The following is a 12153-nucleotide window of genomic DNA, read 5'->3' as shown; positions in this document are numbered from 1 at the left end:
ATCGCCTTCAGGACAGCGGATTATCGGATCGTTTCTGTCGATTTTTTTTGCGCTCTCGATCGCTTCCCGAACTCCCAAGCCTCCCCGGCCATAATCTGTCCGTTCATTCGCGGCTGAATTGAAAATCATTTTTTGATGAACCACGATCATATCAATGCCGAAAGGTGATAAAAGAACATGATACATGACGACATTTTTCTTGGCTTGAATCGGCCGCTTTGTGCTTGTATGTTTTTGAATATTTCGATTTTTTTCTCTTTGTTTCGGCAGCTCCAAGCAATTTCCTGTTTTCTGCAAGCATTTCGGTTCTTCTTTTGACATTTTTTTTCTTCCTCATAAAACTGGGTTTGGGATTGGCCGATCAAAGAGTCTGTATAACGGTTGACGGCTGCTATTTAAGAGTTTGTTTGGTAAATAACTCTCTTAGGATCTTAATTATGATGGAGGGTGAACTTTTGATGGGACGCCTTTTGGGGTAACCTGTTTTGCACACAAAACTTTTGGTTAGAAAGACGCAAAAGATTTTTAAGTAATCGAAAGCTTAGAATGTACAGGTGAATGTTATGAATAGAAAAAACTGCAATTATTAGACAGAACCTACTTTGAACTTAACTACCAATTCAGTTTTTAGAAGGACTTGGTTTCTTTAAAACACTGACCCGAATTGCCTCTGAGGTTAAACGGATTTTAATAAATATCATCATCATTCTTTAAATTACCAAATGTAGCTATTAATAGAGTGAAAGTTAATTTTCTTCCCTTGACCATCAAAGGATAGTATCAAAGGAGAACTAGAGGAACTTATTTTAAATAGGCATTAGGGTAAGTGAGCCTTAACTTGGCATGCTCCTTATCTTGGCATGCCAAAATGCATTTTGGTAATTTGTATGTCAAACATATGCCTAAAAATATAAAATAAATCAAACATAAAAGAAAATCGCATTTGTCTACATTCTGCATAGCATTTGTCCGCAATTGAATCCAAATAACTGCGTAATAATTTTTTTTTCACATGACGAACTGGAAGTAAAATTACGATTTCCGGAAAAAATCTGAAATGAACCTACCTTGCTAGTGCATCTGCCACCTTCGGATCGATTTAAAAAACACACTTCCCTATGAAAAAATCACTAAAAAATACCGTTGGTTACAGCAAAACGTGGCAAAAAATATAAAATTATAACCTACTCCAAACAACGTACATATTTGATCTAAAATTGAAGAAAATATAAACATTTTTTTCGCCTAATCTTGGCATGAAATTCCACTAATTGAGGTTTGTATGTATGTGTGAGAACGAAATCAGCAGGCAGACGGTAGCCGGCAGCCGGCAGCCGAATCGTCGGCCGTTAATGCACAGTGGTCTGGAAATTTAAAACCGATCGAAAGTAAAAAGAATGATTGAATTGAAATAACTTAAAAATACCATAAATGTATTTGGACTGTAATCAATTTATTTATCTCACAAGCGTATTTGGCATCTTAGTTGGAATTATAATACTAAAAGTTTAGCTGCCTTTTTTTTTGGTAAATTTCTAGAACTTTTCCTCTCAACTTCTGAGCACGAAATCAACAGGATTCGGATCCGAATCGATATCTTGGATCTCAACGTTGAAGTAACTTTATCCAGACCCAAAAAAGAAATCTACAAATGGAAATAAGGTCCAACGTATTTTGATTTCATTTTATTTGTGCTTGAGATGAACATTTGCTGTTTATGTGTCGCTTTGAAAGGAATGTACAAATTATTAAAAAAAATGTAAGAAAAAATGAAAGGAACGGTGTTTATTAAAAAAAAGTAGTTGCATTACAATGTTGAAAAATTATGTTATTAAGAGCTAAATTTTATTGTTTTCAATTTCATGTGAAATCAAAAATAATATTTTGACCAAGTTTGTTTTATATTATGGATCACTGTGCATCAGCAGAGGTGACGACGTTTGTTTTCCGTAGGAAAGGAATATGCGAAGGAAGCGCTGCCGAGTTTGGATGATGATTTTGCATGAGTGTGAGTGGGATGCAGCTTGAATTTACCCAGCTTGTAAATTTGTTGTTCGCTTTCATTGGCTATATAGTCCCCAGACGAACGAGTGAGATGCAATCTATTTCTATCAGGCTGGCTGGAGTGAGCGATAGTTTGTCTTGTTTTGCTATCCGGGTGTACGCAAACGATTGCTAGAAAATTCCTAAGGGCGACATTTTAAATATGTAGGTATGATTCAAAGAATCGCTCGCTTACTTGAGTTTTAGCTTTAGCTTGCTTCTTGCCTCGGTCATAATGGTTTTTAAAATGTCTCTCCTCCTTTTATGGGAGGGGAATAAAAAAAATATGAACATTCACTATCGTATGTTAACTTCAATGGAAACAGATCTATCATGATTTCATTTTAAAAAATTGAACAAACGATTTGTTTGCTCGGTTAATAAACATATTTATGTTAACCAATGCAATATTTTGGAACCTATTTGTTCTAGATTGTCATTCTGATAATAGAAATTTTAAACACACCAAAAACTGAAACAAACAAATGAAACTTTTTTACGTAAAATTATAATTCTGCACGCAAATATCAATTCTAAAAAATGGTTGACATTTCGTACTTCCGACTTTTTGAAAACAACACAGAACATTGTTGTGCTTCCTTCCAGAATATTATCAACGAATTCGTGGGAGCGGTAGTTGTATTAGTGAGGCAAATTTCTTCTAGAGGCGGCCAATTTAAGGAACTCATAAAGGGCCACAATTCGGAACGGGGGTTACAATAAGGAGCATTTCAATCAATAGTTTGATCAGGTTTATATCAAATTATCCACCGCTTTAAAGCAAGGACATATTTTTACTACATTTCAGGCTAGTAAGCAATCATATTTGTCGAAGGACTTTTGGAGGTACATATTACAGGAAGACTACAATCATGGGAAATATAGTCAACCATGCCTTAGGGGCCAAGTTCGGGTACATTTACCCTATATGATCCAGTTATGATGGAGATATTCTGTATAAATAACAGCGTTGAACCATTCGATAACTGTTAGGATTTCTACAGTCGTATTGCTTTTCAAAGAAAGAATAACTACCAATACTCCTAATTTTAGACACAGTTCAACAAGTCTTGATCATTAGATTCATTTTTTATAAGCTCCGCAAGCTACCTGTAAAACGATTTTACAACAGATCGTCACAGTATCATCTTGACTGTAATAACATATGGCTATGTGAGTAAATTCGTTTATATATTTTGGTTTTGATGTTATAAAAGATTGGTTTACATTATGTGTCATTTAATTTTGTTTTAAAGATAATGAATGTTCGTATGAAAAATATTAAAATCCACTATGGGCCTGTGGGACCATCACAAAAAAGTACAAAAAACCTCATATGAAAAACATCAACACCCCTCGTGAGTGTAAAACTTTGCTTCTATTTGGATTTAGACATTAGCTAAAAGGCGTCCAAGCAAAAGGAGCTACGAATCAAAATTATGTATAAAAGTGTGTCTTCAATAGAGTTTGCTACCTTTCCTGAAGAAACGTGACTTGTATGTGGCCGGATTTGGCATCCTGCCATTATGAAAAAAAGGCCAAGCCGCTAACAACATCAGGCTTTTGGGTGGTGGTCACTCTGGACGTGTAGAACGCTGTCAGAACAGCGTCAGTTGGACAGCGATTGCATCGTCACTCATCCAATTGAGGATCCCGGCATATCTGTATAGGCTTGTAGAAAGTTATTTCCACAATCACCAACTTTATACAGTATATGACCGGTGAGGGCTTACGAACACGATAGATTTCGGTGGGTGTGCCACTAGGGGTCAATACTTGGCTCAGTCCTGTGGAACATCACGTACGACGAGCTCCTACGAATGAGCCTCCTATCGGGATCTGAACTCCTAGAATTTGCGGATGATGTTGTCCTTTTGGCGAGAAGCTCCTAAACAGCGGAGGTACAGCTACTTGCCACAGTAGCTATCCAGGCAGTGGAAAGCCGAAGCGAATCCTGGAGATAAGAGGTAGGACTTCGAGCCGTTAGGGGAGAGGTCAGGCATCGAATTTTTAGGAGGAGAGGTTTGTGTGGTCAACCCCGAGTCTTTACGATAAGAGGTCGGGTCTCGAGTCGTAAGAGGAGATCAGGCCTTTATCAACAAGAGAAGGGGCATAAGTGGTCACTTCGAGTCATTACGAGGAGAGGTCAGATATCGAGTTGCTAGAGGAGAGATCGGGCCTTGAATCATCGGAAGAGAAGTCAACCTCGAGTCGATGCGGGTCGAATCTCGAGTCGTTAGAGGAGAGATCAGGCCTCGAGTCGCGAAGGGGAGAGGTTTATTTAGGAATCTCGAGTCATTGCAAGGAGATGTCGGTTATCAAGTCGTTAAAGGAGAGTTCAGACGTTGAGTTGTAAGGATGAGAGGTTTTACTGAAGGGGTCTCATTAATGATTATTGCCTTGGAGCGCACTAGCACGAATCACTATTGAAGCATAGTGTGTCAAAAAGTTCGAGGTGGGAACCAGGTCTGTGGCCCCAGGTGGAGTTTAGAGAATAGTAGGTATACACGGAGTATATCATATACCATTGTAACCATGGATCCAGTGTAGCAAACTAGGGGGACGCAGTGGCTCGCCGTGCTTGAAATACAATCCGGGATTTACAACCTGGGTAATCAACTTATAAAAAAAAGGTTATGCTCAAAGATAAGAACCCTCCTAACACACCAAAACTTCTCTCAATCGAAAAATATTGGACGTGAGTAAAACAACACCGTAAGAAGACCCAAAAAACTGTAAGAGCGAACAGCGAGAAGCAGTTCAAAGCAAACTAGCGTTCTGCGCCGAAGAAAGTGGATATTTAAGGTGACTGTACAACATATGATACGCCTGCCAATTGGGACTAGGTCGACCGGAATTTCAACTGAGTATTTTTTCCGTCTTTGTAGATATTGAACTTCAAAAAGAAAGATGCTTTGATTTTTCTTAATAAACAAATAATTGATTTACACGCAATTTAGTTTGACCACTTTTTGATCCAAACATCCTTTATTGTTGAGTCGATTTCTAGCATTTTTCACAATTGTCAATTTATGAATGTGTATGTATGTATAAGAACCCACCAGTGGTCTTACGACCCGAGTCGGTAAGGGAAGTTTCGATGGCACATTCAATTATTGTTCATGCTTAACTCATTAATAAGAAGTAATTGAAGAACTACCAAGGGATCTGGTTTGGGACAGATTGGATCCATTTTGCTTCCTTTTACTGTTCAAAACAAATTCGGAATTTTTAAAAGACACTCAAGTATTCTTTTCACGATTCAAAATTTGGCAAGATTCTCCGGCTGGCTTAACTCCACAATCAATTGTATATCAGTATATGATGACCTGTCAAATCTCCCTACAAATCCCAAATAATAGAGTTAAGCTTTTTAATAGTTATTCATTTGATAATCACGTTTCAGATAAAAAGAATAAAAACATTTATTAATATAGGATACTGTCACTTATCTTTGAGCAATCGTAGGGCCTCGGAAGATTTTCGGTAGTTTACCCAGAAAATAAGAAATCTATCTGGCTCGTCAAACATGCCATGAATTAATAGCTATCGTAATGGACATCAACTGAGTTGGAAATTGACTACTCCACACCAGCATGAAACAGGCATTATTTTAAAATCGCAGTGACTACACCAGTTTTGTATTATTGATTTTTTTCTCAAACAGAAAATCAACCCCACAACAAACGCCAATCGTTAAATAAGCAGCAATTTCGACCACAACACATTTTCTACAAATTTATATATTTCCCAAACGCTGAACAGAGGTTCCAAAGGGAATTAGTACCGAATTTTCTCGAATGTGAGCATGAAAGTTACAAAAGGTTCCTCAAATAGCCTTATATGGACTTGAAGTTCCAAAAAGTTCCTCAAATAGCTTTTTTTTGTGATATGTCAATCGCATCCACACAGTATAAAAGTTACAAATTAGGTCTCAAAAAGCCTTCTGTGAACTTCAAGCTCCGAGAAGTTCCTCAAATAGTCTTTTTTGTGACATGTCAATCGCACCCACACAGTATAAAAGTTACAAATTTGGTACAACATGCGTCTTTGCTGCTGGCCGCTGGCTGCCCTTGCGGGTATTCTAGGAAGCTTATAACCACTTCGAATTTTAGCTGCCGGCAAGGCAACCTCTAGACGTGGCGTCGTGGCAGCGTGTTTGGCTATCATCTCGGAGGATCGGGTTCAAATCTGGTACCAGGACTAATTTTTTTCATTAGGTTGTTTGATTGCTTAAGTAAGCGAATCAAATAATTGTGTAGCAGAACTGGCGTGCGTGCCGGCATGCATCGAACAGAGTTAAAAACAAAGTAATTAAGTAAGATCAAGTGAGGGAGGTGATGGGAGGTGATGGGAGGAATAAATATGGATGCCGAAAAACCGGCAGCACCACATGGGTGGTGACCAAAGTAAGAGAGGAGAGGAGAATTATTTTTTGTCTTGCTGATTAAACGTTTACTTGTGGGCTGAATAGAAGGCCGTTCAAATCTGTAATGCAACTTCAAAGTTTCAATAAGAACTTAAATTTTGGGCTGAATAAAACGAACTTCAGCACATTGATTATGCTGATTAAGCTGTGTTCGACCTTTTTAACGAGACTTTTGGTTGCTTGAGGAGAGAATGTTTGATCCCTGCAATGGCGCTGTTGGCATAATGCTATTATAAAGCTGAAAAACAATTTTTTCATCAGTGTTTGGTTGAGTAAACGCCATGTTGATGGTCGAATGAAATCGAGATAAATGTCGACCATCTTGCTTGATTTACAACTGGAATAACTGAAAACTCTTTGATTCGAACAAATACCACAATGTTTGCCATGCAACGTTTGTGTTTAATCAACCAGTACCAAATCAACCATGATTTTCAGGTCGTTAATTGAAATTACGCTGGAATGTTTTTTAAATAGAATCGAAATATCGATGAAATAAATAACAATACCTAAAATGCACAACAAATAAGGAAATTGAGTTTTAAAACCATTTTTCCAATAACGACCATAACAAAAACTTGAAACAAATGTAAATTTAACTAATACGTTTCAAAATATATTAGAAATAAAGTTTTAAATAAATAGAAGCTATTCCCGATAACCCAATAAAAAAATAATTCAAAATGATGTTCTATATTCTGAATCAGAAATTTGCTTGAAAATAATTTTTTAACAGTCTAGTTTAATAATTTCATACCAATACTAGCTGACCCGGTAAACTTTGTTTTACCCGTTCCTAAATAAATCGTTGAAAATGTTTACAGTTCTTTAACTACTTCGTGTTCGTGAATCAGTTTTCGTGAAAATCGTCTTCAAGTTTTTTCCAGTTTTGCCCCGATTCTAGTTGATTTTGTATGAGGACCCCTCTTCCATAAAAAGTAAGATTCTTGAAACTATTATACAAACCATCTCTGGGCCGAAAAACCCTCAGATACCAAATTTCACTTAATTCCGACCGACCATTAATACGTGATGGTGTTACAAAGAAAACGCCTCCATTTTTATATATGAAATTTCCGAACACCGGTAAACAAATGCGAATAAAAATTTCGAATAAATCCAAAAGGATTGATAGAAAAATTCCGCGGTACTATGTTGAAATCAAAAAAATATATAATGACGATTTGAAATGTGAATTTTCGATTGAGGGAAGAATATTAAACTTAAGAGAATTCAATCAAGATACTGATAAAAATAAAGAATTCTATTTTTTGTATGTAAACATTGAGTGTACGTAGTGTAGTTTAAATTTGGCATTAAAATTTAACTTTAAAGTTGCTTCTTTGAATAAATTTTCTAACTTTCAATAGATTAATTAGAAAATCAAGATGGTTGAAAAAAGATGATTCCATAACATAAAACAAAAATTACAAACAATGTTTTTGCATTGAGAATTCTGTTCTAAATCTTTTGACTCCCCAGAAAAATGTACAAAAAATTATCAAAATTGCAGAACAAAGCTAAACTTAAATTCGGTAAACTTATTTGAAAAAAAAAAAAAATTGACGATTAAAATCAATTAATTTATTTGATAATCAAAACAAAATAAAAAGACGCCAAAGACCAGTTTCTAAACATTTTCGATGGAATTTCTTTCAGTAAAAACGTCTGACTGTTTTAAAATCTTATTCATAGAATTTAGTCTATGTTTGATTTGTGGATGATTTTGAACTTGATTTTTTGTTAGGTTTTGTCTATCACTTCTAGATTTGATGAAATAGAGTTTATAATTTTAAAACTGAAGCAGATTTGAGGGAAATCAGTCATTGATAACTGAAGATTTTAGAAACCTACATGATAACGGAAAACTGATTCTGAATTTGTTTATTATAGTTCATTCAACCAAGGAATAATAGGAAATAATTTGGCCTTGAAAAAAATAGACAGAATCAGTGTTCCAAAAATGTAAAATCCTGCAGTTTAAAAAAAAAATTGTTAATATCTTATTAAAAGTATTTCTGATATAACTTAAGCAATATTTTGAAAAAGGTTTTATTTCATATAACGAATTTGTTGAAGTCAAGAGAAACGGACTTATTTTTGACCAGGGGCAACATTTTGGACCACCTTGTCTAGCTCTCTTATAAAGCAACTAATCATGAACAAATTTAGTGCTGTGTATTACGGGCTTCAATAATATTTGTTAAAATTTTAAATGATAAGTTTCTTTACAAGAGAGCAAGTCAAGGTGGTCCAAAAAAGTCCACTGGCCCAAAATAAGTCCGTTATCCTAGTTTGGCTTCAACAAATTTGTTAAATGAAATAAAACCATTTTGAGACCCATCATGTGTAATTTTTTTTTTCAAGGAATCGAATGAAGGCTATTTGAGCCATCACACGGGTCGTAAAATACAGCTATGGCTGGTTTAACCCTCAATTCTCCTACATTACAACGGTAAAATCGTTGTTTCTTAATTTTGAACTTACTTAGTTACACTGCATAATGATATCTCATTTTAAAGACGAGGTGGGGTTTTTGTGTGTCATGATTTGGGTTTCAATGCAAAAGCTTTATCGAAGTGCAAATCGAAATTTTTCAATTAAATATAGTTTAAATTCATGAGTCGTAAAATGAAGTGTCTTAGGGTTAGAGTGATATAAGACTTAAGACATTTCCGAATCAAAACAAAATTTTAAAATTAATTTCAGACCAGGTTAGCATGGTTGGTCCGCACTTCTCAAATCCGACAGTGCGCTGTGTAAATCGCACCGTTATCTTCTACGATTTGTAGAGCACCACAGTTCATTCCGAAATGCTCTACACTCGTTTCCGAGTACAGCCGAAGCCAAGTGCCGAGCAAAACCAGTACCCCAATAGCAACACTACTGTGAGAGCAGGAGAAATCCCGAAACACACAACTGAAGTGCATTTTTTTTCCTTCTCTTCCTACCACAGTAGGCAAACAAACAGCACGAAACGATATTGCTTCTTTTTCTTCCTTCTCTTGTTGGGAAAGAACCAAGCCTACTAAGTTGCTTTAGTGCTGCTCCCCTACACTTTATGTGATGATTTTTTTTCTCTTGCTCTCACACTGGCGAAGCGTTCTCTGCTCTTTGATTGGGTGTACACCCGGCGTCTTAACAGAGCAGGGAAAGTGTTTCAGAACGAAAAGTTTACTTTTTCAAGCCGCTCGGAGAAAAATGGACAACCATGCAGGTTTGAAATCAGCCATAATTGAAGGGTTTATAAGTCAACGTGTTCAATGCATCATTGAAAGCTTATACTGACAATGCACAGGTTGGATAATGGGTGATTTCTTGAATGATCAATAATGAACTGATTGAAATAAAAAAAATGGAATTCCTAGTTTTGTTATGAATATTTTTAATATTATCGCATTAAAATTTAACTTTCCAGCCGCTACTTCGAGTCATTTTCCGAACTTTTTATAGATTTAAAAAAAAAAACATTATCGATTCAAGATGAATCTTTGTCACTGGCCTTGGACTACCGCCCAAATAGCAGGCGGTCCAGCAGTAGAAAGAAGAAGAATGTAGGGTTTTGGTGTGTCAAGATTTATGTTTCAATATAAAAGGTTTATTGAATTGCAATTCTAATCTACAATTAAAAAAACATTAATTCGTGAAGTTGATTTTTTCATTTATGTTCGCAGTTTGCTAGATGCATTGAAATGAGTAATGGGATTTTGGTATCCAAACTTCAATACGTACTTGCACTTAAACCTAACTTTATTTAAAGAAAAAGGTTAAAAAAGTAAATCATCAACGAAAAATTCAAAATTAGTTTTCTTATTGTTTGCAACCCAAATGCATTTTCCAATCGATTACGCAAAATCGATCCTGATCTTGATATGCATGTCACAAATTATATTTTGATCTTATCATCCCTCGCCTGCTGCAGCCACCTTTTCGCCAAAGACTTACCCTTTTGTTTCGCAATCTTTCTTCCCTCTTCCCATTGCAGAACGATCGAATAACCAAGCTCAAGATCGATAACAACCCGTTCGCCAAAGGATTCCGGGAGACGGGCCAATCCCGCTGCAAGAGGAAGCTCGGGAGCAGCAGTGGCAGCAATTGCGGCGGTAGTAATACATCAACGTCATCCTCGTTGTCGTCGTCGTCGACGATGTCGGGTACATGCGACCAGATGACAGATGACGAGGATCATCGGAACGATCTGCAACAACACGAGGCGGCCAACAACAAGCGGGTCAGATCAAACGATTTCATGGCCGGATTAGGTCCGGATCAAGCGATGGCTGCGGCGGCATTTGGCGGTATAGATCCCCGGCTGTTGGGGGTGGCGGCAGTTGCGGCCGCTGCGTCTTCTGGCGGTGGACTGGATGTGGACGGTAATCCTCCTCCGGATGCATTGGCCGCCCTGCGATTGCAGCAAATGCAACAGATGCGCCGATTTCCCCCCACAGCAAACGAGCTGCTCATGCGTCAGTATAATCAAATGTTCAACCCCAGTTGGATGGATCTGATGATGCCGTACTTTGCGTGCAATCCGTACCATCAACCGGCTCATCCGATTCCTCCTGGCCATCAACAGCAGCAACAGCACCATCATCATCCGCTGGCTCAGAGATTCTTTCCCGCTCTAGCCGCTGGACACGGTCCTGGTCATTCGCCAACTTTGATGGCTACACCTGTCGGCGGATCCAATTCGACGACGACGCCGCCTCCTTTGATGATGGCGCCTCAAATCTCCCCGACGGAATCGATACCGGAATCGGACCGATCGTCGGCACTGAGCGTGACACATCCGCTGCCGGTGCTTGGTGCTCCTTTTGAGGACCAACGCGGTTTGACGGATCGACAAAGCCTGATTGGATCTTCGCCTGTTCCTCGTCGCTTAGGTCAATCGGGGATCAGTGAGGAACCTCCCGGGATTGGTGGAGGAGGAAAAGAAAATGGTAGTCCATCACTCGTTGCCGCTGGGGATCAAAATAATGACGACAATAAAAAGGTCAACTTCAGTATTGCTTCTATTCTGTTGCTTTAGTAAAGGGGAAAACGGGTGATGGCAATCGCAATGTAAGAAGGTATATTTTACGACCATTCATGTACCGATAGTGACCTCTACTTAGAACGCGTGCCTTCGCAATCACTGCTATGTACTTTTGGAAAAAGTATTGAGATTTTTGTAAAGATATTATTATTGTAGGCTGAATAAACTATCTATTTTGATAAATTATATGACTCTGTAAGAATCATTTTATCACAATTCCTTATAAGGTAGTAAGTATAACTCCTTGATATTGGAAAATTTCATATGTATGTGTAAATTTACCCTAAAAGTACATCTTTCAAGGGCATGAAAGCTAACATCTTAAAAATACTAAATACTGATCGAGATTCGAACTCATGACCATAAGCAAAGGTATAGCATTGAAAACAGATATGGATTACGTTGAGACTAAGCATTCCAGTACATTTCCAGTACGGGAAATTTCCGTACTATTCCATGCAGAATTCAGTTATTATTAAATAACAAAATTCTGATCATCTACTATTCAAAAAATAAAACTAGGGCTTATCTATAAATTTCATGTCTAAGTACAATCGGTTATAGCTAAAAATAATTGAGAACGATTATGAAAATTTGATGTATTTTGCAAGATGATTTCAGGATCTCCAGATGTTCTCTGAATTTA

At 37.3% G+C, this 12153-nt stretch overlaps 1 protein-coding gene across 1 annotated transcript in view; it reads left to right on the top strand.

The window, feature by feature from the left end:
* LOC129757571 (T-box transcription factor TBX6-like) overlaps nt 1–11659 on the top strand; it is a 126491-nt gene extending 114832 nt beyond the window's left edge. The window contains exon 5 of the mRNA XM_055754844.1: nt 10458–11659. Coding sequence (XP_055610819.1) covers nt 10458–11501 — 1044 coding nt within the window. The 3' untranslated portion in view covers nt 11502–11659. The remainder of the gene's footprint in view (nt 1–10457) is intronic.
* Nucleotides 11660–12153: the final 494 nt, after the last annotated feature.

Source organism: Uranotaenia lowii, chromosome 3 (genome assembly GCF_029784155.1).
Source record: "Uranotaenia lowii strain MFRU-FL chromosome 3, ASM2978415v1, whole genome shotgun sequence".
NCBI lineage: Eukaryota > Metazoa > Arthropoda > Insecta > Diptera > Culicidae > Uranotaenia > Uranotaenia lowii.
This window is presented reverse-complemented; position numbering and strand designations above follow the sequence as displayed.